This window comes from Chiroxiphia lanceolata, chromosome 2 (genome assembly GCF_009829145.1).
Source record: "Chiroxiphia lanceolata isolate bChiLan1 chromosome 2, bChiLan1.pri, whole genome shotgun sequence".
In the NCBI taxonomy this organism is placed as follows: domain Eukaryota; kingdom Metazoa; phylum Chordata; class Aves; order Passeriformes; family Pipridae; genus Chiroxiphia; species Chiroxiphia lanceolata.
In genome coordinates, this window is record NC_045638.1 from 98,299,300 (window position 1) to 98,327,209 (window position 27,910).

The 27,910-nt window shown below is 40.7% G+C and overlaps 1 protein-coding gene across 1 annotated transcript; it reads left to right on the plus strand.

The window, feature by feature from the left end:
• The first annotated feature begins 638 nt into the window (after window positions 1-638).
• On the plus strand, window positions 639-27,910 carry DPT (dermatopontin). The gene is made up of 4 exons (XM_032680232.1): window positions 639-958; window positions 11,256-11,381; window positions 20,947-21,054; window positions 26,766-27,910. Exons 1-4 carry the CDS (start codon window positions 660-662, stop codon window positions 26,830-26,832), a joined length of 600 nt encoding a protein of 199 aa, XP_032536123.1. The 5' UTR covers window positions 639-659; the 3' UTR covers window positions 26,833-27,910.

Below are 27,910 nucleotides of genomic sequence, written 5' to 3' on the forward strand. Positions count from 1 at the left end.
AATCAGTTCTGCATAGAAGGAGCCAATGCCCTACTTCTCAGGGTGGGCTGTTTACATGCCAAGACAGAGTCTCAGTCATTTGGGCTCCACCTTCCTTCCAACCAAATCAAATCAAAATTTCTAAAGGAGTTTTTACAACAGCAGTGAATCCCCTCACCTTGCCCAATTCCCTTCTTTCTAGGCACTGGCAGAATCATGTCACACACACCTAGGGAAAAGAGGGTGGTCACACATGCACACATGATCACATTTTGTCACATGTTACTAACGATGGAAAACAGCAACTTCAAATAGAGCTTTAATTTCAAATAAAGTAGTTTTCAAACTTAATTGCTGTCTTGAGGATAAAAGTGGGATGTCTGTGACAGTTGTACTATGATGTGTAGCTTGCTCTATACAGTAGCTCTGCAGTAAAGGATCACAGATGGTTTGTGGCAGTGGGAAGACCCTGATCTTAGGCACTGCAGACTCACTGTACTTGCAGAATTCCACCTTAAAAGTAATTGGACGTGGCTGTAACTCAGAGAAGGTTTGCTAAGCAATGACACATTGCACTTGGATCTGGAAATATAACATCTGGAAGCCAAATGTTGGATGCAATATAAAAGGGCCAGCCCAACAAACCAGCGGGGCATTTCTAAGCCAGGAACATCTTCAGGATGGACCTTGTCCTTCTCTGTGTGTTCCTGCCTCTGGTGACTGTGGCATGGGGCCAGTACAGTGACTATTACTATGGTCCCTATAATTATGGAGATAATGATGAATGGGTCAATGTGTACCGGCAGGGTTTTAACTTCCAGTGCCCACACGGGCAGGTGATCGTGGCCGTCAGAAGTGTTTTCAGCAAGAAGGAAGGCTCTGACAGACTGTGGAACTATGCCTGCATGCCAGCATCCCAGAGCCTCGGTGAGCCGACAGAGTGCTGGTGGGAAGAGATCAACAGGGCAGGAACTGAATGGTAGGATACCCCCAACCATCCCTGGAGGGCACTGCCCTGATAACCCCTGTGGAATGCGGGTTCTAATACTGTGGCCAGAGCAATGTAAATGCATATTAATGCCATGATAACCAGCAGCTTCACTGCCACGAACAACTGCCTCAGACTCCTTAATCACGATGCATGGAAGGTGATCAGCATCACATTTGTCTTCTCTGTAGCGATATCTTGCTGTGTGCTTTACAAACTCTGTGTCCTTTGGTCACTCAAAACATCAGCTGTAAAGTGGGTCAATCTTGCTATTGTTTCAAAGATAAGAAAAATTAGTTAGGAACCCTCAGTGAGGAGAGGATGAAGTCCCTCTTGAAAAGTCACACTGAATCAGTGATTAAACTGGGGAACAAATTCTAAAACTCCTCATTCCATCGTCATGTTCTTATTACCAGGAAAAATAATCTCTGTATTGCACTGGCTTTTTGCTTCTTGTTTTTATTGCTAAGATTTTTGGCTTAGGCTTAAACAAAGGCTATTTACTAGTTGTGCTGTTGTTACAGGAGCCAAAAATCCACACTAACAAGTGACAATGGTGGCATACATATATGTGCATGATGATAGCAGGAGATCATGTTAGTTCCCTAATACAGTCAGTTTAACTGGTTAATGACATGTTATGTTTTCCATCAATGTTGGAGGCAAACATCACAAAAATTTTTGGAAATATGTATAGTATTTCATGTGCAGACAGCATATACCCAGTATTTAATTATCTCCTGATTATTTTTTCATGAAATGTGAAACAGAGTTTTGGAAAACTCTGAGATTGAAATAGTCTTTGGACAGAACGAAATGCATGCAGGAATATTTGCAAATGCTTGAAATGGTTTTATTGTAGAAATTGCAACGTGATTTTTTGTAGATTTTGTTATGTAGGAATAGGTCAGCAATGAGATGTGAAGTTTCTGCTTTTTAAATGATTCAAAATTTTGTTCTGAATTATTCATACTCTTTCATTTACCATGTGATACATGCCTATGGCTGATGCAATTGCGAAGGGAAAAAAAAAGACTGACCCTATACTTAATTTTGGAATATGAATGGAGAAGAAAGGGGGAGGACTGCAAAACAGGGAGAAAGAAGACAGTGTGATAATCCTGGATGACACTTCATTTTTTTTACATTGATGCAATTTCTACTTATTTCATAATAGTTTTGAATTAGACCTTTCTTTTGTTCAAAATAAAATTACTCTCTTTCTAAAAATCCCTGGCAGCAATTGCTCAAGTTTGCTTCTCAAAAACAGGATATCACGTAAGTCTATACAGAGCATTTTCTTCTGCTGTCTAACCATTCCTCGCCATGATCCGTATGCTTAGCATGACTGCATCCACAGTGTACTATCTGAATCTCATTTCCTTCACCTCTTAAAAAAAATCCTTCCATGTTGTCCTCTTTCTTGCCTACCCTTTTTCCTATAACAAACCCTATCTTTTTTTCAAATGTATTTCTTTTCCAACCCCTCTTCAATGTGTTTAACTCTGTTTCTCTCTCTCTTTCCTAGCTTTTGGAGTTATTTTAGCACATCTTCCTCAGCTCACCTTCCCAGTCCAACATCCTTACATCTACATGTCTACTCTGCATAGATCTACTTCCTTCTTTTTTCTATTTTGGGGGGAGATCTCCAAAGTGATTAGGGAACATATACCCCTTTGCAAAGGTGGACTTGTGTTCCTAGTCACTCGGGCTATTTCCATAAATCTTCCATAAAGCTGTGTCTGGTTGGGTTCTCCAGTTTTTAGTTTTCTGCACCCACAACTGAGCTAGTTGTATGTACAGTGCTTCATGGAGAGAGGTTTGCTCTAAGCCAGAACATCCTTCATCATGTCAACACTGCTGCTGCCCAAGAACTCAGCAGTCTCATCCCAGACTGCAGTGAGAGTATTGGCCAGCAGGCAGCCAGCCTGGAGTGTCCAAGTCCAAACTCAAACCTCAAATGAATGTGATGGCACAGATGTAGCCTGTGGGACCTTTGAAAATCCTACTTATTCTCTTGGCATTCTTACTTCTCATAGCTGCCTCTCTTCTCTCTCTCTGTCATGCCTAGCTCAGTGCTAATTGCAGCCATCCCCAGTTCTAAAGAAATTCAGTTAGTAATCAAGTGGGACCACAAATGTGAGTCACCATCTGTACCATTAGTTCCTCTTTGGCCAGCTCTTTTCCTTGCTGAACTCCCAACAAACCAATCTATTGGTGAGCAATATATCACTCTCATGTCAGCTGACACAGCACTCTGCTGGACTTGATAGTTCATTTCCCATCCTTGTAGGATGGACTGTAATATTCTTTCTTCAGCTCTATTTCACACAGTATTTTGTTTCACCTTGCATATCACATCCAGGGAGATTCAATGGCTTGTACCACCAATAACTACAAAACTGACAAGTTTTTGCTAAAATTTCAGTGAATCATAGAATCAATTAGGTTGGAAAAAACCTCCACGATCATCGAGTCCAACCGATGACCAAACACCACCATGTCAACTAGACCGTGGCACTAAGTGCCATGTCCAGTCTTTTCTTAAACACCTCCAGGGACAATGACTCCACCATTTCCCTGGGTAGTCCATTCCAATGTCTGACCACCCTTTCTGTGAAGAGTTTCTTCCTAATGTCCAACCTAAACCTCCCCTGGTGCAACTTAAAACTGTGTCCTCTTGTCCTGTCAATGGTTGCCTGGGAGAAGAGACTGACCACCACTGGGCTACAACCTCCTTTCAGCTATAAGAGTGATAAGGTCCCCCTGAGCCTCCTTTTCTCCAGGTTAAACAAGCCCAGCTCCCTCAGCCACTTCTCATAGGACTTATGCTCCAGTCCCATCACCAGCTTTGTTACCCTTCTCTGGACACACTCCAGCACCTCAGTCTCTTTCCTGAATTGAGGTGTGGCCTCACCAGTGCAGAGTACAGGGAAAGAATCACTTCCCTGGTCCTGCTGGCCGCACTATTTCTGATACAAGCCCAGATGCCATTGGTCTTCTTGGCCACCTGGGCACACTGTTGGCTCACATCCGGCCGCTGTCAACTAGGACTCACGGATCCTTTTCCACTGAGCTGCTTTCCTGCCACTCTGTCCCCAGCCTGTAGCACTAGATGGGGTTGCTGTGGTCAAAATGTAGGACCTGGCACTTGGCCTTATTGAACCTCATGGACTTGGTCTTGGCCCATCCAGATGGATCCATCCAGATGGGCCAGTCCATCCTGTCCAGATTCCTCTGCAGAGCCTTCCTCCCCTCCAGCAGATCAACACTCCAACCTAACTTGGTGTCATCTGCAAATTTGCTAATGTAGACTTGATCCCCTCATCCAGATCATCAATACAGATATTAAACAGGACTGGGCCCAACACTGATCTGTGAAGGACACCACTAGTGACTGGTCACTGACTGGATGCAGCACCACTCACCACCACTGGCCATCCAGCCAGTTCTTAACCCAGCCAAGAGTGTACCTGTCCAGCTTTTCCAGGAGTATGCCATGGGAGATGGTATCAAAAGCTGCTGCTCTGCTGTAATCAAGGCTTTTTATTCCTTGCTTTACCTTCACTGAGTAATGTGAAAAAGCTCACTGCATCCTTTTGTAAAGTCTCTTTAACTTTATAATAGGTAGCAGCTATGCCTTTCCCTCACCCACACACCTTCTCCCATGCTTTTGCTTTCAGGCTGAACACATCTCCATTCTTCTAGTTCTGCTCTGGAAATTTTATATTCCAACTCTCCTAAGCAAGTACTGATCATATCTACAGTTCTTCTCTGAATTCCCTCCAGTTTCTCAGCCATATCTCAGAAGCTCTAGTCTGGCAGAAACACCAAAAAAATTACGTTTGACAAATTCTGTTTATGGCATTTCACAAATCATAGTCACCATTCTTGACTATGGTGCAGTTGCACAACAGAGCCGAACCCAAGAGGGGTTTCTTTAGAAAAGACAACAAACCAAGAAAAGCTTAAGAGAGAAAATGGAGTAGGAATATAAAATGGAGAAGGAAGATTATTTTCTTTTGCCTTTAGTCCCTGGGGAGAAATGGCAGAAATGGATATGGGGAGTATATCCAATGGGGATAGGAGAGTTGGGAGGCAAGAGGCAACCACTGACAGAGCTTCCTGGTAAGTTTGCTTCCCTCACTAACACTAGGTATTATATGAATGTAGAGAATTAAACAGTAAGACTTTGAATATTTCAGATATGAAAAAAAACTATTTAACAGAAAGAGGACTATGACATAGATTCACATTAGGCATCTAATCACAATGCCTAGTTTATGACCTTTGCCTCCTTCCAGGATCAATGGAGAAAAAAAGGTGCTCTAAAAACTGCTCTCTGGGACACCCCTTCTCTCTCCACAAGCAGACTCACGAAGAACAATCTCCTCTGACAGTTGCCTGGAATTACCTAGTGGCATTTCAGAATATATCTATGGTGTTTCACTCAATAAATGCATCTCTGAAGTTAATCATATATGCACATACACTTCTGAAGAGATTATGTGCTTTTGTGTTTTACTGAATGCTCATGAGGAGCTCGTGAACATGTTACAAGATTCATAAGGAAAACTTTGGCAATCAATTGAATCAGGTGACCAGGGATACATTCTCACCTTCATTAATCAGTGAACACATTTAAAGTTAAGTACATGTACAAAAGCTTTGCTGAATCTGTCCCAACACCTTAGTCCTTCAGAGGCTATCTGCTAACCAAGATGCTATTCAATAGAGAGAGAACAACTGGGAGCAGAACCAGTTCCTGGATAATTTGGTACTCATGTCTGGAATAGGGAAATGCATGCCCTGATTCTGCAGCAACATTTATATGCTGCAACATCTCAAAGAATCTATCTTTCAGGGAGCACAATGTTTATGTTCTTAAGTCCAGTTGTACTGGAGGAAGCGTGACCTTTCATAAATATTTCACCACCTAAGGTCTGAGTGATTGCAGGTGAGTCTGCTCTTTACTGTTTTGCTAAATACTCCAGATTTGTCTCTATAGACCAGTCTCTGAACAGGGTACTTAGGAAAAACTATTTTTCTTGCCTGAAAATTATCAGGCCAAATGACAGGGATCGCACAAACAAACAAACAAAAGCTTGTAAATGAAGAAAAGCAACTCTTCCTTCCAGGAAAAAAATGTTTGTTTTACACTACATAACAGAGATGAAACCATGCCATATCCTCAGTTAGCTGTAAAGCACAGAGCAGAAACTTTTCCAGCCAAGTGCTGTTTAATCCATATTTATTGCGTCTTTTCCTTGTTTAGACTTCTGAGAAAGTGTTTAGATGAGACTTGGAAAAAACAGATATCTAGATTCTCTTTCTCCACTCCCATTCTCAGTCTCCTTTACCCACAAACTAGATGCAAAGACAGACTAATGAACAAAGGAAGTATCTGTAGGAGCCTCCTGTTCAGGCACTCGCAGCACAACTCGCTATATCTGCGAGGAACTGTTTTTGTTCTCAATCTGACCAATCCCAAGTTTCAAATCTGAGGCTGTATTACCCAAACCCAGTAATCCAGCTGCCCTTTCAAAATGCTCCCATTTGTGCTATCTACACAAACAAGTTAATTTCCTTCAGAGCCCTAGGTTTATGTTAAAGGACTAGTGCTACAAGCTTTTAGCACAGCTGCAATGGACTGAGTCCAGTGGGAGTATCTGAGGAGAAGAGGAGTGTTTCTGTAGATAAGGGGGCCTCAATCAGTTACAGTCAAAAAAAAATCGTCAGGGTGAATAGGGCCTTGCCTTCCCTTAAGTCAGGGAGAAGAAAATAAATCATGACTGACCCCTAAACAAAAGAAACAGATTGCTGAAGATGCTATAGAGGTTGTCTTTGGAATGCGGAAGTCAAGACATGTCTCACCATCCCACAACAGACAGTGAAGACTCCTTATAGAAGTGGCTAGTGGAGACTGACACGGCCTAATCAAACATGCAAAAGTCATAAAAATCATTCCCTCTGTCTGACTGCCAGAGTTTCAGGTGTCCTGAGCCTTCTCTCAGCCTCTTCTGTCTCCCATCATGCAATTAACCAAATTATACTCCATAAAAATAACTCAGGAGAGAAGTGTAGGGCCTCCCCTCCACAGGAGCATGGAATGACGCTCTCAGGGTGCCTTATTGTAAGGAACAAATTGCCCTCAGTGCAGCACGACCCAGTGCCTACTGAGCTGTGTGTCAGGCTCAGAGAGCTTCAGGGAGCTCTATTCCAAGCACTATCATGAGCAGTGCAGCAGGAATTCAGTATAGGCTCTAGCAGCACCACTCTAGTAGCACCTTGACTTGGGCTTCTCTGAGCAGATTTACAGTGAACAGACTTCCTCTTTGGGTTGTCATCCTCAGGATAAATTGAGGGGGCCTTAGAGAGAGGTTTACCACACAGCATCAGCATTGGCAGGCAGAGCACTCTGGGCTTTGTCTAGCAGAGAGCAATAATAAGATGCAGGCATAATTCTGAAGTGTCACCATAACTGGTGCCATCGCTCAAAACAATTATACTATTGCAAGCAATAGTTGTCTTCAGTCTGGCAGGCCACTGTTCAGTCAGCTAGGTACAAACTTGGTGGCTAAGGCTGTAACAATGTTTGCAAATAATGTGGCACAATCTAAGTGCATCTGTAGGGTGAAACAGGTCATGCATGGACTCAAAATCAACCTATGCATTTTGAGCAGGTTTATTTAAAACCAGCTCTAATTTGATCTCACAGATAAAAGCTCACCGGTGAACAACGAGAGCAGTCCTGACCTGAATTAAGTCGGTAACATGGATGCACGCTTTGGTTGCTTGCTGTGACAGAACTCAGCTGTAAAACACTCATTGACCAGTTCAGAAGATTTGGCAGAGGAGAGGCTTTACACAGCAATTGCAGCAGGCCAGTAAAGTCTCAGATACCATATCCCTGTTACTACACAGAACTCCTGCCAGAAGAAGGCTATATAGTTTACTTACTTTCTATGAAACATTGCAGTCATTTCCAACAGCTGCAGACAAGGGAAGGGCAACTTCCTGTTCAAGAGCACCTGACCCTCACCACCACCAATTTTCCCACTCCCTCACCAGCTCACCTCCTCTTCTCCTAGTACCAGATCCAAAAGGCAACTCTTTGTGCATTGCAACTTGAGCCAACTAGAAAAAGAAAACAATCAAGTTTAGTCCCATAGAGTCCCAGCTGGTTTCTCATGTTCTTCTGCATTCACCTTCTAAGAGGTTTCTTCCTCTCTTCTTAGCAACGTCAGGGATTTCATGAGTGAGGAGAACCCAGTGACATCAACTCTGAATACTGAACTATCCTTTATGACAAAAGTGCTACAGAACGGGTCTAGTGAGAAAGGCTTTTTTTGACTTGGCCATAAATCAAAGTTCCTGAATCACTCTTTATTCACCCTACTCGCTTGCAGGATTTGCTGTGACAAGAGTAGTGAATTCAATAGAGAAGGAAAAAATTCTCACATATTAAGTGTTGTTTTCAGATTAGTGCACAGAGCATCTGACTAAAAAGGTGTGTGGGGAGGGGTTGTTTTTTTCCCTTGAAGAATTACTCAATGCTTGTAGCAAAGAGGCCAACTGGTAAAAGGAAGAGAAGAAGATATTTTATATGAGCTCACAAATAAGCAGTTTCTCAGAAACTTCAGTTTCTGAGAGTATCTCTTCATTTTTGAAGAAGTATTTGGATTTTACTTGAAAATTAAAAAGATCAAAGAAAACATTGTTATGTTACCTCAAGGATGAAAAAAAGTACTTCAACATCACTGTTATCTTTCTTTCACTGAACCCAATATTGGGCTTGAATAACAGATTGCACATCTTTGTGGGTGAGACAGAAGCAGAGAGAAGTGGACATGAACTTAAATGTGTATTTCAAATTTTATTATTAATTATTTCAAAATAAAATATAATTACATTTTATTTTATATATAATTCTAAGACATGACTTATGTCCAGCTATACCTTCCATCTAAGAAACTAATTTTTAAGGCAACTTCAATTATATTTTTTTAATCAAACTTATCTTGACAATATAGAATCAGGATCGAAAACAACCAAACCTTCCTAAAGTCTGATGCCCAAATACCTATGTACGAGTGTTATTCTAGCTAGCTTTGTGTTTCAATTCCCTGTAGAGAGAAGGGTCCATCAGTGACATCTCTCTCAAAATTAATCTTTCCATCAAAATTGGACTGTATTAGTAGAGGTGTCAAGAAAATAAAAACTATTGCAGGGCAAAGACAGTGGGAAAGAGGGCAGAACTTCCCAGGCTGAATGTGAGTATGTAGGAAAAGAAGGAAGAACCTTCCACAAAGACAAGTATGAGCAGGAATATCAGGTGCTGATCGGTGGGAATGAGAAAACTACAGGGCAGTGCTGAGCCTCTGAGAGGAAGTGCAAAGGATATGGAGAAACAAAATGCTCTCCCTATTGCACCTACACAAAAGAGCTAGAAAATCTCCCAGGGGCACAAGGATTTGAGCCATGCAAATGCATGCAACTGGGAAGGGATTGGGAGGCAGAAAAAGATGAAGAGACGCAATTTTGGTTCTATTTTGCACAGTTGAATGCTCATCTTGCAACAGGTACAACCGATCCCTGTATTTCTGCGTATCAACCGTTCTTCCACCAGGATAACACCAATCATCTGCAATTATCCAATATGTTTACAGAGTCTTAGCCATATGTTCCTATGGCCTATGTGCCAAAAATCACAGCAACTTTCTATCAAAGGCCTGCTGAAATTCTCTGAGTGAGAGCCAAACTGCCTTACTTGGTTTGATACCATAGCAACTCAGAGTACCCATCACTACTTAACTCTCGAGGTCCTTGAAAAAGACTCAACAAAGCACAGCAAGTACATGTGGTCCTAGACACGTGGGAGATGCAGGGATACAAACAAATGTAAATACTCTTGTCTGAACAACAGAACACAGTGGAAGGAATATAGGGAAGAGACCCCTGGGTTCAAAGGTGGAGGTCAGAAGTTAGGCAGAGGAATTCATCCCTGCTCTGGTCAAAATTGATCAGATTTTCAGCTTTTGCATACAAACACTTGAGCCTCATGTTACTTTGTGGGCACTGACACCTGCATGCACAAGAGAATGGCTTTCCAAACACCAAACCCTCCTAGATGATGTGTTTTCTCTTCTGGGAACTTCAGGTCTTTAGAATAAACTACGAAGTCATTGAATGAAGCTAGGGGAAACTTTTGGTATTTGTTAATCCTACAGTTATCTCTAAAAGTGTCTTTTGGATATATAATTGTAATCTATTTTATGGTATCGCACAGAAGGTTTGCTGCAGGTACAGGTCTGGGCTGCCAGTTTTCCTTGATGAAGGGAAAAGAAAGGAAAGGAAATGGAAGGTACTAAATTCCTGTAATTTTCTCAATAGGAAAACAAGGAGGCTAGGAAGGTGCTTGAGAGAATGAACACTCAATAGCTAAATTAATGACCTGTCTATTTTCATGTTCTCCTTGTCTTTAACACCCAAGAAGCAAACTATTCAAACTGATTATCACTTGAACTACTTTGGGTAACAGCGTGCAGGTGCTTGAAGGGTCTGCAGACAGAGAAGCTTTGAGATCTATGTCTATTCTACTTGAAGGCAGTCATTCACACGTATGACAGAATTCCCGAGTACACAGAAAGCATGAATCCAGTCAAAAAATTTATGTGAGTCTTAGAATTTTGTAAAATCTGAGTTGCAGTTTTCCTTATGTGATTGCTATCAAATCATGATTCCATCACAAGCCTAAACATTTTTATTTAAGAGTCCCTTCTCCTGGAGACAGGTAATTGTGAAACAAACAAAAAAATAAATGAACTTCTCATATGAAATAGTTTCTAAGGTCCTTTTTTTTTAATAGATAAGCAGTTGAAGTGATTGTTTAAGTAAAGCCCAATTCCTCAAATACCAACAGTCAAAGACAAAAATATTAATGGGCTATTTTGAAGTCAGTCTCATGATTTGTAAACAGTTGAGAATATCAACACCAGAACAATCTTCTTGCCTGGTTAGCATACTAGAATGATTAAATACTTTAAACCAGTTTAAATAGTTTTAAGTGCAACATAAATGTTTAGATGTTAGTTAACTACTGCTGCTTTCTTATACTAAACGGTTACTCAAGACACAGCAAGTGCAAATAGTGCTTCTCAGCACAAAGCCAAACTCTTAGCTTCCACACTATATCAAAATTTTTAATGCTGTTTTCAGAAATGCTTGAAACTTTCAAGGAATCTAATATGTTTTCCTTATGTGCTCTCTTCTTTCCCCTTGTTATTAGGTATCAAACCTGCTCAAACAATGGGCTGGTGGCTGGTTTCCAGAGCCAGTATTTTCCATCTGTGCTGGACCGTGAATGGCAATTTTACTGCTGCCGCTATAGCCGGAGATGCCCATATTCATGCTGGTGAGTTCAAGCAGAAACCAAACCTGTGAACCTCTTTCCCCCAACAATCCCTAGAAATGTCTTTGGCTCCTTGGCCTGTCAAAAACCTTGTCTGAAAAAAGTAAATGGTGTTTTATGGGGCTAAGCATGTTATTTCCAGTCTGCTACATGATTGTAAGGATTCATGGGAAGAGAAGGAGGGCACAGTTACAATGAACAGCACAACACAGTACCTGGCTATACTGGAAACCATGACAGAAGTCTCCAAAGTCAAATGGCATTTTTCCATTATAAATCCAGTACATTTATAGTAGTAAGAACATCTCTGCACTATACATTTGTGCCACGATGACTTACAGGAGTGAACTTAGACCTCTTACCTCAGAAAAAATATTTGTAGTGCATACAGCTTGCTTCCTCTCTCAAGGCTGTTTGAAGATCAAAGTCAAAATAAACTACTGATCATAAACCTTAAAAAAAAAAGTGGTCTCAACACAATATGATAACTGGTGCTGGCAACTTCACAGAGGCTGTGGAAAAAACGAGCTACAAATCCTAATCTTTGGTCTATCTGCAGGTGTGGTTTCTCTAAATTAAGACTGAAGACAGTAGCAGACTGTAGAGGAAGCTCATATTGCTCCTGTCCATTCTGTCTAACAGAACTCATAATTTCATGCTCCAGGGTTCCAGTCAGGTTAAATTCAGCTATTCTTAATGATACAAAGAATAATCTGCCTGCATTTAAGGGGAAAAGAAAACAAAAAAAAAAGGGGGGGGGGGAATCTGTGCTTGAATCTTGGTTTCCAGACCTCAACTTTGAAGTAACTTCCCATTGAGATTCATACAGACTGTTTAGATGCCCCTTGGTCTTACTTGGCTGGCTGGCTACTGGCCAAACACAACAGCAGTGCCTTGTTTTTCATCCTTCGGTCTACTTGCAGCCAGGAAGAAAAGAAATGTTTTTATTATTATTCATTTTAAAGACTTCAAATTATAGAAACTCTGTAACAAAGTCTTTGAATGTTCTTTTGAACATTCTTCTGTCTTCTTTCCAGCCGACACTGCCTACGAATGTTCTCTACTGGGGGGCTTATTTACATACCTGCCCAGGTTCTTCCCTCTGAGGGAAACTCACTCTGACTTTTAAGTAGTTCTTCCAATTTATCTTACTCCTCTCATATTGCATGTATTTTCAGAGAGGCAAGAGAAATCTTTGACTTCTTTTGTTGGCAGTTCTGCTTCCCTTAGACGTTGTCTTGACAACAGGGAACAGCTTTGCCTCTGCCTTGCAAATTGACATTCAGTGTAAGGCAAATCCTAATGTAAATGTTTGGGGTTACTGAAGTCTTTAGTTTCCATCCCAGCTGCACATGAACTCCTATACTGCCCTTCTGTTTCCAACAGTGACAACACTCCATTTTTATGCTTGGAAAAGAATGCCTTATGCAATTCAGCTGCAGTTCCATGCAGAAAATGCAGCATTTCAAAGGCAGGTGAAGTATCTCTCCCTCTAAGCGGGGTAGAAATCCCACGTGCTTACAGTTCTTCTGGAATGGGAGAACTGTAGAACTTGTGGAAAGACCTGTCACCTGGCTCGTGAAAAGCTTCTGGTGCATAGTTTGTGCTTATGGGTTCATTATAAAACCATCTTGTACCATGTAGTACCAGACTCAGTCACTCACCAGGAGCCCACTTTGCTCTGTTCAAGCTACTGGTCTATCTTGACACTTCTATATCCACCCTTGGCCTGGAGAGTCTCTCATACAGTTTCCCCTACTTGAGAGTCTTGTTTGACCTTACTCTCTTGAAGTGTCTCCTTACAATATATTTCTTACAATTTTTTTCACGCTTTCATTCTGCCTTTAGAGCTAGCAAGGTGGATAGAAGCTCCTTCCACATGCATTTATCCAAATTGGGATGTTACAGTCTGGATGGACATACAACTAGATGGGTTTAACAGGCTGGGAGGGTAGTGGTTAAAGGGGGATACCCTGCCTGGGTGCCCATTAGGAGCACAGAACTGTAACTAATGGTCTGCCCTGGGACCTGTCCTGCTTAACATCTCTGTCAATGACCTTGACGAGGAAACAGAGCACATGCTCACCAAGTTTGCATAAGATTCCAAACTGGACAGAGCAGCTGACACTCTTGAGGACAGGACAGCTGTTCACTGGGATATAAAGGAAACCTTTTCTCTATGAAGACAGTGAGATAGTAGAGCAGGTTGCCCATTGAGGCTCCTTGGAATTTTTTAAGGCTGAACTGAATAAAGGCCTGAGAAGCCTGGTCTGACCTTATGGTTGAACCTGCTTTGAGCAGAGAATTGTAGCAGAGACTTGCTGAGGTTCCTTTCCACCAGAGTTATCCTGGGGTCCCACACATGAGGATTTTTTTACTTGGAGGACCCACATCATGCAGATAAACTCCACCCTCCAAACCAGTTGTCTCTTTCTTATTGTTTTCTGGGAATTGTTTCTTCCTGTTTTATTTCCTTCACCCTTCCAAGACAGTGCACTAATACTCTGGGTGAGTACTACTTGTTATGCTTATGTATAAGCAACATGAACTGCAATGGGATAGTGTGAAACCCCATCCTTTAGGCCCACTTGTACTACTACTGATGTGACTGGGCTGAATTGTTAAACTTCAGTGTACAGCAACTAAAATTCCCATTCCCTGAGCCCAGGAGATCTCACTCACTTCCATTGGCATTTCTAAGTTATTGTCACAAGATATTGTTCACACTGCACACTTCTGTTTAAGATACATTTGTCAGAGAGAATATGTTTTCCAAACAAACTGCAAAGCGGTTCTGGGCCATGGGTTAGACCTCAAAATGTATATGCATATAAGATACAACAAAAATGTGTGAGTATATAGTATCATTATTTATTGTAGTTTCTGCCCCAACCTATAATGGCATTTTTTCTGTTCCAGAAACTAGCTGTCAATAAACTAACTGTGGAGAAATGCTTATTAACATGCTACTGACTCCTGTTTCTTGGTTGAAGCAGCTTATTTGCATGCAATGGGTATATGACTATTTGGAAAAGTAGTATCAAGAAAATATGCAAAGATGGTAGAGCCTTGTGGATCATATATGACACTGGAAAATCCATATTCAAAGACAGAGCTGCAGAATTTCTCAGCAGTCTTAAATTTTAATGTGCAATGAATCCTTAAGTATGAATCCTTAAATATAGGCAGAAAGGCATTTTTAAGAAAACTGACAATACTGAGGTGTAAAAAACCTTTTTGTTTCACATTAGCTCTCACCTTGGGTATTTGATCCCTCCCTCTTCCAGTTTTCTCCACAGAGGGCTCTCTGGCAAATATAAAAGCAGCAGCTGATCCTTATGCGTGGTTTCTCTTGGCTCCTCAATTTCAGGAGTACATTCCTTCCAAAGTGAGTTGGCCTCCCCTACAATGAATAAAGGCAGGTTTTCCTTATGTATATGAGTTATGCAAATGGTTTTTTAGAATTTGACCTGGTTTTTACAGCTGGAACATTCCTGTGTTTCTTGAGACCTGCTAATGCTTATCGGAATACTAATTTATGACACCAGCATGCTGACTGAAACCCACGCTTAAACATTTTGCCTAAGAGCGCAGTTAAAGTCAAATACATGCATAAAGATTTTACTTGGTAGAATCTATATCCTTACTCTTAGAACCCAACAGTTCTGTTTCACAGCTCATCTTCTCACAATTAATTTTTCTAGTTTACCTGTACAGTAAGCTTATATAATAAATGAATGTACTAATCTTTTCCAGTCTCATAGTTTTGCACTTGCTTTGTAAAGATTTTTCACAAGTACTTAGTGTCCTTCCTCATCATGCCAAGACTTGGCATGAATTCTGCAAATTTTTAACATACTGAAAATAATTAACATTCCTCACAGGACACTGAAAAGCTCCCATTACTTTACCTGGTTAGGGATTGCTACCACAATAAAATAAACTGTGCCTTGATTTGCACCCTAAAGGAAGCAGATCCATCACAGATGCAGAGACAGTGTCACTAAGTGGTCCCATTAGAGTTCAGACTTTTTTCTTTTCCAAGAAATGAAAGCTTGACTCCATACTCTCAAAAGCAAACACATGTCACTGAGCAGCCCCAAGTCTGCACAGACTGTTTATGACTATTTCCCCTCTCCAAACAACCAGCAGTCCAAATGCCAGAAGGTCTGTCTGGAGCTGTGGCTGCTCTCTGTCATGGTGACATTGTCCAGGCAACAATTACATTTTCCAAGAGTCATGGGGTTTAAAAGTACTTATTTGTTCTCTTGACTCAACCTGCCACACAAGACATATTGAAACTGATGTGATCCTATGCAGGTTTCTCAGGGATAACCAATAGCAGAGATGCAAACCAGGAGGTGAACTCAGAATAGATGCAGTGGAAACATACAGTTCTGGGCAACTCAATTCCCTTCCCCTCTTTTTTCTCTTTTTTAAGGTATTTAACAGTTTGGGGTTGGGAGTTGGGGTTGGTTTGTTTGTTTGTTTATTTGTTTCTATAACTCATCAAATACAACCTTATAGTTCGACCTCCAGGGCCATCTTCCACAGACATCTTAGGAGAAACACATTTGATTAACATTAGAAAGCCGGTTAATGTTATTTCAGGCATGTCTTTCTTGAGGGACAGGCAGAGGTTGCCCTGAGTTCTCTGCTGTTGCTTGTATCTGTGTTGCACTAACTCATGTAGGCCTTGAGGAAGAACTGTGGCCCCACTGTGCCGGCCTCACAGCTCCTCAGCCCTGTGAGAATTTGTGATTTTCAGTACAACAAAGTACAAGCAGAAGGGAGCAGTGATGTGTCTAGATGAATCTATGATCTTAGAGCCCCAAGCTTGAACTCAGTCCTGAGACACACATCACAATGCCACACAAGAAAACTGTTCATCTCTAGAGGAGCTCCAGGACAACCCTAGTTCCCTGGCATCCCAGCAATCTATGCTGGGAGAATTTGCAGGAATGTCTGTAACCAGCTTACTAAGACCTTCTTTGGCTTTTCAGCATTGTATGCTTTTTTGAAGGCAGATGACCTCTGTCTTCCAGCTGGAGGAAGAATTGAAACTGATTAAAGAGGTTTATAATTCCCATGTTCACTGAATGTAACTTGCAGGTTCATGGCTCTTGAAAAAAAAATTTGCCTTTAGGAGAGCCATATTCATGAAGCACTTGTAAATAACATCTGAAACAGTAAGACCATTCAGGAGACACTCCCTGTCCTCAAAGCTCAGAAAGTTAACATTAAAGCTTTTTTTCCTCTTGAAATGTGACAGCTGCGTCTTTTGGCTGTGGCATTGTCAGAGGAAGAGTTCAAGAGCAAAGAGGAAAATAAAGGTTAAAGAGGAGCCATTCATCTTGTTAGCACTGTAGTTGCATAAGAAGTGAAAAGTGTAGGCATTTCACAAAAATGTACTTACTAGCAGGGAATAAGTATATTCAACAGCTGGAGAAAGAAACTCTGAGCTCTGCCACTGTCTCTGATATTTTAAAAGACTCGTTTCTTTTGTCTGCTTGATATCTGAAGGTAAAGCATACCCACAGTTCCCATTTACTTCTTAAATGAGCAGGCTGTACATACTAATAAGGTGACTGCTGTGACTTGATCTTCTTGTTGGCAAAAAATAGACTCATGATAACTATTTCTGAAGTCAATTGTTAATAGAGTGCCATGGATCACTGTAAATTAGCACAAAACATTCTTCTCAGTGCTAAATGAGTAACTGTTTTCTATTAATCTCTACCATAGCAATTCTTCACCATGGAAAATAAACAACATGGTGATTTTCAGGCTAGAATAAAAACAACAGTAACCCTGAAGATTTCATGCCTTTTTTCAATACATTTCCTACCCTGACCAAGATTTATAGGATTAGAGTGAAGTACATTAGAAAAACATGGGGATGGGAGGGGTGATGCAACCTACTCAAAAAATAAACCACTCCACATCAAATCTATACCAGCTAAAAAAAATTATGAAAATACCTTTTTCTGTCAGCAATTCCTGCACTCCCCCACACAGGCCAAACTACTTACATCCCTTTTCACAAGACTTTTTTCCCATGTTTTTAACATAGAATTACCTGCTTTATCCTCTCTGGACAATGCCACTAGTGCTTTAAGTCTCTTGTGTCCAAACATCAAACACCAGATACTATCCTTAAGTGGATTTGAAAAGCAGTTTCATGAGCCCTATTTTATTGCAAATAGATCATACAGACTGAAAAGACTACAACTTGTTAAAGGTCTCACAGTACTCTTTTCTCTCCTACAAGTCATTCCCCAAATTTAAAAGCTATGTGCATATCTGGGTTTAACAGACAATTCCACTAAAAGCACTCTGATATCCCCTACACAGATCTCTACAAATGCCCCTTGGCATATGTTTGGCACCAAATTACTCAGTGCCTAGGTCTAAGATCCGTATAACACAAGTTTTCTCACAGCTGCTTTGCAAGTCTCTCTTTTAGGACCTTTTGTGATATACCTGCCCAGGCACCACAAGTACCCCAGCTTGGTCTTAGAGAACTTGTATCACCCCGAAGAGCAGTAGTAACTTCGTCTGAACACTTGGCAATTCCTAAGCTTCTCACTGCTCCCCTAGCCAAGTTTTCTTTACTATGAGTTCAGTGCCATTAAGTGCTTACAGGGCACTGTGCAGGTGACTCTGGATGGCTCTTCCCAAATGAGTCTTGCCCTTGGGCTTGGACTCCTTAGAAATCTAAACCCTCATGAGCAGGTCCTCACTAATCAGGGCAAAAAGTGTCTCTCCCTGGTTTCATGACTCCTCTCAGGTACAAACTATACATTGCCACAGCTGGCTTACAAATGCTACCATGTTTGTAACTAAATTACATGTCTGTAAGGCCCTGGTAGGTGGTTCACAAGTTGATATGCATTTTATAAGCATTAGCGAGTAAAACACTCAATGTTTTCAGCTGAGCATTCGATAATAATGTTTGCATTAAACACTAGAGCATCTCTCAGTCCACATATTTTGTGTGGATTACCCCCAGGATTCAAAAAATGGAGATAATATTAAAGGGCTGGGTCACACCACAGAACCCTGCTACATGGACAATCAACTGCATTTCCTTCTAAAGGCTACAGTGCAAGACAGCTGACCTTGAGATGCATGGATTTAGGGGAACAGTTTCATAGATGAGTGCAGCAAACATCAAAGAGAACTGAATTAGACCACACAGACTCAAGTGAACTTGAACACTGCTGCCGTAGTGCTATTTATAATTTTTCTCTCCAGAACAAAAGGAGTCAGTAGGCATCAGTCTATGTAACAAGACACACTTCAGAGCAGCTCAAGTCCCCATATCATTTATTTTCGATATTTGCATATATTTGCTTTTTGAATATTTCTTAGTGGAGGAGCCTTAAGAGACTCAATGGTAACGTGGAGAAGTTAGTAGAGAGGGAGAGGGAGATGACAGCAGTCAGAAAGAAAAGAGAGGGAAGCTAAATGAACACTCCCACAGCACTTCAGAATAACACTGCATGCTTCTGCCAAAGGTCTGTGAGACCCTACACAGCAGTTCAGAAGCTTGTCATCAGATTCACTGTTCAACTGAGAAACTCATGAAAAAAGTTCAAAGAAACGAGTCTCAGTTGTTTCTGAGTAGGGCATGAAGCAGCTTTTTAACATTGTGTTGTGCACTGTCTCATCTGCCCAGCACACACTGCTGGTCAACTTCACAGAACATTTTCCTTGCTGAGTGCCAAACAGATGTTATGAAACACAACTGGTGGAACATGTATAAACACACGTCTTAGTGTTTTCTCATAGTAATAGCCCAAAAAAGCCCCAAAATCTGGAGTTGATGGAAGAAGGCAAAATTAAATCATGGTCTATAGCTGGTCTTGATACAACATTTTAAAACCTTCTATGACCCAGATATTTTTGAAGATGTGCTATCGGGCACCAAATTAGTAAACTAAAAATGGGGACTGTACTCTGGCTGAGGGACCAATGGACATGGTTTCTTCTATTTCTCCTAGTCCAAAGCAGCTGTCTGCATGAACTCTGAAATTCTGCTGATATTTCTTGCCAATGACACAGCACTGAGAGGGCTTTGTAAATCCATCTGTCCTCAGTCAAAGCTCTGACAACAGATGCTGTGACCAGATCTGATCTTCCGCTTCCGAAACACAGTTTGGGGTGGGTGTCCTTGTATAATAACTCAGAATGTGTTTGACAATTGCCATGGTCAAAGGACAGGAGACACGAGCATGAGATATGCTCAAAGAAGTTGACTGGTGAGACTTAGGGTTCTTATAAGGTCATACTTGAGTTTCACGCTCGGGCTTGTTTTTCATTTGTCAAGAAATAATGATTTGTTAGGAATGATGTTCGAACTGAATGATGCTTTTCTTTCATATTCAAAAGCTGAAAATGACCTGGAAAGCAGCTCAGTTTTCAGGTAAACTTTCAGTTTCTGAGTACTCCAACAGTTACTGGTTTGGGCTCCAAATACCCCAAAGCACCTACTTATAAAAATTCAAAACCATCCCAATAACTATATTCCTAGTGAGTAAAATATTTAAGCCTGTGCTTAAACTCCATTGATTTAACCAAATGTAAACATGCACATGGGTGCTGGTGGGATGTGCTGGAATCACCTTCAAGCATCATTCAAGTACTGCTGCTGGGCTGGCTTCAGTCAGGGAAATGGTTGTCAGAATTTCTGTAAAGGTGCCTTAATCCTGTTAATCTCAATAGAAATTGAGCTGTTTATTTCCATGGGGACAGCATCTTCCTTACAGAGAACCTGATTCTTCCCTCTGCTATTTCAGAGTGAAGCTGGCACACCATCACAGGCAACTCCCATGTAAAATGGTGTAATACAAGGAAAGACTGAGTGCCAGGTTTCCACTCCTGACCTGTAACATAATGTTTACAGAAAGTACTGGTTGTGATCCCAGCCTGTTCCTGAATCTGTTCATTATCTGTAAAATTAAGTACAGTATTACTTCCCTATTTCCCAGGAAAGCAGTAATCATAATTTGATTAATAATTGCAGAAGCATGTTCAGGTTCTTAGATGAAATACACTGCACAAATATTGTCCAGGCCCATACTTTTATGTTATAAATTAGGTAGAAATGGAAATAGCAAAAGGGAATGGATTAATTGCCACATTCGTTTAATATAATTCATAAATGGATAAATGCTTGTAGCTGTTTGGCTTGGCAACATTTACTGCACTCTGCAACAACAAACCAAACAGACTCACAAGAGGCTGGAGCAAAACCCTGCAATAAAGATATAAGTAGTAGACAAGTTTTACCTTCTTGTTCAGGTTGCTTTTAACCCAGATCTGCAGATGTATACAATGTGCTCTTAACCGTTCTAAAGTTATTGAAATTTATTCAAATAGCTACATGAATTGGTTGTACAGAAGAGAAAGGCAGTCTCATAGGTGAGACTGCATCTTGTGATGCTGTTAAGAAACAAGAATTTTTTAAAAAGCAGGAAAAATCTACTAATTGAGTTGCATTCAGTCAACAGGATTCTTCTATAAGATGGTAAATTATATTATCTTCTTTTTCCCTAATATAAAGGCTAACAACAGAATATCCAGGACACTACGGGGAAGATATGGACATGATGATGTACACTTATGACTATTACATCCGTGGGGCAACAACAACTTTCTCTGCTGTGGACAGGTTTGCTTTTCACTTGTTTTATTAGAAAATTTTTTAAAAAGTTTTTCTTTTCCATTTGCCCCCAACAATGCATGGCTACACATCATCTGCTGTGATACTCAGCATCAGGCTAGTTACTTCTGAGGACCAAAGTTCACAGTCATAAGATTCATTGTCCAGGGTGGTGTCTTGGGAACAAGGCATCTTCGTGCTCAAGGGGATCATTTGTCATGTCCATCTGAGTAGTGAAAAATATAGCAATGGTAGGTTTGGGTGAATCTAAGCTCCACAAAGTGTAACAGACCTTCAGTATTGTTTTTCACCTACCTCTGTTTGGAGTAGATTTCATTGAGGTCAGTAAAAACACAGCCTGAACACCCTGTCCCTTCAGGGGACAAGGGACTTCTTTTGGTCCACTTTTCTTTGAAAAGAAGCAGGGAATCTGTCAGCAAAGATAAGACCACACAAACTGCAATGTGAATGCTGTAAACTGCCCAATACATTTGAACACAATTCTAACAGATTTGAGGTCACACCAGGAATTAAGGTAGTGCAGCGCACATTGATCCCTTTCTAGAAAACGAGTTAGCTACTTTTTTCTGATCAGTCCTGGTCAATTCTTGACATTTACTAATGCTCTTGGGAGAGGCCCTATGGCTACTGAAGTTGCAGTCAGGCAAATAAACGCATAATTTTTCTGCTCAGTTAAATAGAAATGTCTCTCTCTCTTTACTGTGCCGAACTGCAAAGCTTTAAAATTTGGACAGTGTCATCTGCCCTGGACTACAGAGCAGGCTTATGGATAGTGTAAGCAATCACTGAACCTGACTGTGGGAGAGACATCTTGATTCTTTTGAACTAACCTCTAATACATCAATTGTGAGCTATTTCTTTGCTGGTGTCATTTATCAGACACCTCAGTCCAGTATATCACAGCATTTGTTATCAAACATGGCACAGACAGCAAGACAAGGTGTGCTGCACTGGTCTGCCAAGACTACAAGAGAAGGGGGAGAGAACTGAGAGTTTAAACACACCAACATTTCAAGCTGTCTCTAATAATACTCAAAGCAGCCAAGATGCTTTTTTCACTGTAATGCTCTCAGCTTGCTGGTGTTTACTAGGGAACCCTCAATCAAAAGGTTATCCAAAACAAGGAGGCTTTTCCAGAAATGATAACACATTGCAAGACCGATGCAGGTCCATAACTGTAATTTCTTGTCTCAAATATATTGTCCTGTTTATTACCAAATGGGAGCCACATGTGCAAATTGTTCCTACAAGTGGAAGAATAACTTTCCCAGATACTTGACTCAAAGGTATCTGTTTATCTCTTTACATAAAGAATTTACAAAGTTGTAAGCAACAACCCTGTTTTGGCCTTTATTTCTTAAATATTCCCCACCCTTGTTCCTCATGGCTCTGGTAGAGAGTAGGGGAAATAAAGTATGTGTTCTCCTGCAGCTGGATTCCAGACTCCATTTTATGTAGACCAGGGTAAAGTCTGGAATCACAAGGACGATTCTAGAAAACAAAGCAGTTGAGGTAACCAATGCCTCTGAGCAGATTTCTGTCCATGACTGCTGAAGGCTTAACGCAGCCTTCAGAATGGGGTGGCAGTGGGAGGAATGGCCAGGAGTGGAGGCAGCGCCATGGGATGTACATGAGGAGTACAGGTCCTCACAGGTTATGGGACCACAGTACCTGGAAAGGGAAGAGGTCACCAGCACCTTTGTCCTACCACTGCTGTGATGGCATACATGAACACGCAGTAGTAGCGGGCGAAAACTACAGAGAAAATGTTTTGTCTCACACTAGAAAACTTTTCTGTGCCGGTGAATTCTCTGGCCCTCAGCTTCCAGAATGACTAAAGCCAACTTGTGTTGCCGAGTGTATGACGTGAAAAAAACTCCTGCTATCCCAGTTCAGAATTCAAATTCATGCTGTAACACTCCTCCTGAGTGGTATGCTCACAAGAGTCAGCAAAGTTTGTCATCCTAAATGGTTCTTTGCAGCTGGTTGAGGCAGAACAGAAGAAAAAGCTATTTCAAGTCTCAGCCTGCCAGGAACATACAGATGTGCAGCATGTCTGTGTAAACATTTGTTACTGCTTTTCATTTTCAAGTATATTAAACTTGTGTCCATACTATTTAGTCCACGACGGGTGATGTTCTTGAGCACAAAAAAAACCCTCTGAAGGTGTTGCAGTTTAAGCTTTCCCAATCACTTCAAACAGCTAGGTATTTTTAGACTTCTTGAATAAACTTGCAGAAATCACATCCTCCCTTCCTGCTCCCTAAGACACTGCATCACTGAGGTCATTGTTGATACACAGATATTTGAGACAGCATGTGATGTTTGTGGCAAAGGATGTAGAAAGTTTAGAAGGGTGGTATCCCCACCTCCTTTTCTGTAATTGTTCTCGGTGAGTTTCCACGCCTGTGTATCAGGAATGAATGAACAAGCTGTTGTTGATCATCAGGGGTTTTACCCGCTCGTGTGTGGAGAACAGATTTCAGAAGTGGTTAATGTTTACATTTTCCAGTCTCATTTTAAATGGGTCAAAAGGAAAAAACAACTGTCTATGAAGCAAGACAGAAACAGCTGGAAAAAATTAGCGGAGACCTGAAGTATCCCTGGGAGCCAGTGGGGAGTGTGGTGATAACACTGATGTAGACAGGATGACTTAAGGACATAAGTAAGGGAACGTTTGCAGGAAAAGAGAGTATCTTTTGTTCAACAGACTGATACAGCCAAGTTTCAGAGAAGGACATGGGGCATGTGAGGCAGGCTGTAAACAACTGAAACTGCCCACATAGTAAACCCTTGGCAAAATACCTTCCAAAATTAAACCCAAAGAAACAAACAACAAAATAGCTTCAGCCTGAACCCTGAAACATGCTAACTGATGATGGCATGGCTTCCTCGTGGAACATTGTTGTGTGGCTGTGGTAAGGTTGGATCAGCCTCTCAATCCCAGAGAACACCACCGGAACATTCACTGTTCACTGCAGCCCAACCTGCAAGTGAGTAGCTTGGACAAGGAGGTGGGGATTACCAGGCATACTTGGTAGGTGCCACAGCTTGTCCTCTGCTACGTAGTATAAAAATAGCACATGCAAGCTGTCATAAGCTCATTTCTTTTGCAAAACTGCTCTCTGCTCCATTTATTTGGGTGATCTGAATAGCCAGTTACTTCTCAACTGCTCAGACATCATCACTGAAAGATAAATCAAGACCCAAATACTCCAGCAGTAAGTGCATCTGAAATGCCTGGACAAGCTGGACATCTACCAAGCTCAGCTGAGCTAAATTATAGGGTATATAAGGTCCCTAATAAGTTTCATATGAATAAAGAGGTCTTTGTGAAACTCAATATGAATAGGAATTAACAGAATTTTTTAACTGGATTGGAAACAGATTATTCAACAGTATTTGGAGATAAAAGACATTTTCCCTACGCATCAAAAATTTAAATCTGACAGCACATGAGGTCTGGAATGCAAAAGTGACAGTTCAATATTGATTCCTCAAGCCAAGGAAAACACATGGAACTAGTAGCTGAGGGGGATGACACCTACAAACTGGTGTTTAGGATCTGCAAAGGCAAGTTCAGATATACTCTAGAGTATGCTACATTGGGAAATTCCTGATGGGATCCATACCCCCACTGGTAAATTTGTAAGGGATCTACAAATTGAAACAGGATGATAACTACTGAATTAAGAGCACAGTAGCAATAGTACAAAGTAATTATCTTCATCCTGAAAAGCTGGACATGTATATGCTTAACTTTAAACACAAGTAATGGGGGAAAAAAGGTAACACACCATTAAGTGTATCAACCTTGTGCATATATGCTAAAGTGTCTGCAAGTACAAGCTTAAATGTAAACTTCAGAAGTAATTCTGTTCCAATATTTTAAAGCATGTTATTAACTCAATTGACTAAAATACATTTATTTTTAAGAACTTGACTTTTAATTTTACAATATTCTAATTTAGAAAAATTACTTGACCTAAGATTTTAGAACTAAATCTCTCTGACAACGGGTGCTAGTTTAGCAGACCTTAATTTTGACCCGTATAATCCTGTTAATCCACATATGAGTCCTCTTTATTTTTTTATCTCTCTTGGCAGCTTAGTGACCAAAAGAGTAATAACCATCTTTGAAGAGCATGCACATAGTCTAAATGAGGAATTAAAATAAACCTAAAAATGAATCTTGCATTTCATTAACCTTTGGTAACAGTTTTATGAGGAAATTACAATTAAAAAACATGTGGGAAAGATCTAAAGAAAACCAAACTCAAACCTTATACAAAATCAGACTTGCTGAGAAGCATGAGACAGACCCAGTTCCAAATGACATTCAGCATAAACTGGTGAAGTAGCATAGTATATTTCCAATTAAAAAATCTCAGTTAACAAAAGCTGAAATGGGACAATTTATACCTACAAAGAGCTTAAGAGTCAAGTTAATCTCATTCCAGGATAGAGTTGGCCAGTCAATGAAACCACATAAGCACAGTTAATACCAAAATCTGGGCTCAGGTGTCTCAGCACATTCCTGAGAGGCAGCAGATTTGGCACCAGTTCCCTCTCCCGAAAACCAGTACTGTGCAGGTGTCTCAAAAAGCAGGCTCCTACTGAATCACGCCAGCAGCATCACCTGTCCCATGCCTTGGGTTTAGGAGATCACTATTAGCAGAATCCAAACTTCCAGGAACCTCTTGGAGTACTACCCACTACCAATTTAAATGGCAGCTGCCATCTGCAAGGACTGAACTTTTTATCTAAATTCATGTTAGTCAGTAACAAGCAGCCTAAATTAAACATTCCCTCCACAGCAGGACATTATTTGAACCTCTGTGAGTTCAAAAAAGCATGAGTTTGCTTTTTTGTCAAAGGAAAATTTAATACACAATAAACTAAGGTGGAAATTTGCAGCTTATTGTTTAAGGTGGAAATAGTAAATGTTGCAGCTATTTGACACTAAATTACAGGTCTCCACTGTTGAATTCTGTTGCTTCAGTCAGGTTTCCTACTAAAAATTGTTGGTATGTTTCATATCATTCTCCTGAGAGAGAATACAGGCATCCACCACTCACGAACTGAGAAGACCATGAACTCTCCTTACACTTATAAAGCTTACTCTTCCTCACATGTGACTTGTGGAGATCAAGGATGAGAAATGAATTTAATTTCTCTCACTATTGATTCCTTCAAATCTGTAATACAGGACACTAGCTAGAAGACCTAGTAGTGAAAGATATAAAAAAGAAAGAAGTTAAATTTGCTGGATGAATAACTCCTCACTTAGAAATGGCTTGAAAATCACACAAGTATTTTAGTTTTTACACATTCCTAAGCAATATATCACATGACAAAACTTTTGACAGAACCATCCTTTTCCTCTTGGTCTCTAATTTAAAGTCAATTTAAAACTGATCATCATCAAGAATCATTGTTTTCTGAGGGAGACTCAGAGGCGTAATTATTCAGAGAACTGATTTTCTTGCCCTGTAAGGGAGCATGAAAGAATTGTAACTATCAGATATATTTAATGTCCTACCAGCCTGTGAAAACACAAAGCACTCAGACAAAAGTCAGCTAATGGCAGACAGATGTTTTTGTTGCCACAATACCTGGTATAAAGTTATTCTTACTTGTATAGCATCTTCTGCAGTTCTGACTCACTAATACCAATCTCTTTTCTCTCTTTCATGCAGGGATCGTCAGTGGAAATTTATTGTCTGCAGGATGACAGACTATGATTGCCCATTTCAAAACGTTTAAAAAAAAGGAATGTACTCCGCTTGGAAAGCTTGGGGACGGACAGGGTGGGATGAGGATTAGTCATTACAGAAGAAGGGCAATTAGGCTACAAAAAAAGTACCAAGACTCACCAGCTGTCTGCTGAAGATATAATTCTTTCCCTCTGGAGCTAATAAACAAATTGCCAGCCCATGCGCTTGCAACAGCAAGTTTCGGAGGATGTTTTAAAGCTGCACTGAGAGTTGTATCCCCCAATAAAAATTGCTTAAGACATACATGTTAATGATACAAAATTCTATGGCATATGCACAGTTACCTTTCTTATATATACATATAGCCATTCTGAACACATACAACTTTCTTTCACATAGCAACTCCATATAAATTGCTTCCCACCAATTCCAACTCTGAATGAGTTGGAAACATAATATAAGCTTCCCAACATACACTAGACTTTCCTGTTTTCTGCTTTGTACTTGGAATCAACCCAGTGATCCCTACCAGCTTCCCAGCATCTAGTAGCTGGAAGTGTGCTGAAATGGCACCAGGAGATCTCTGATGTAACTGCATCTGTTACAGAGCTCAGCATAACTCCACTGCAACAAAGGTCTGCCTACACAGGGAAGTTCCAGGTATTTACAACACTGGAAGACATCAATATCTGATAAAAATGAGAGTAGATCCGTCAATAAAAACAGAAGCCTAACCCAGCTGTACTGAGAGTCTCTTTTATGTCATCTTAAAAGCCTCTAATAACATAAACAGCTAGGAGCTCTACACTGGGCAAACCCAGGAGTAGGTCAGACCACTCACACCCTCAGTAAATATGGATATCACGCTCGTCAGGAGTCTGCTTTTCAGGTGGACTGAGTTTCCACTATGGGTGCCTGTACAACATCCGTCTGCCCTTGGTAATACATTCTTGGTTTAGAATAGACAAATAAAGTTAATGACTTAGATGACCTCAGTTCCTCCAACTTGCAGATCCTATTCCCTGTAAAGTATAAGACGACCGTATTTCAAGACTGCACAGCACTTGTGCAGCTGTAATCCAACAAGACTATTGATCTCTTTCAGAAACATCTGAGGTAGGATTTTC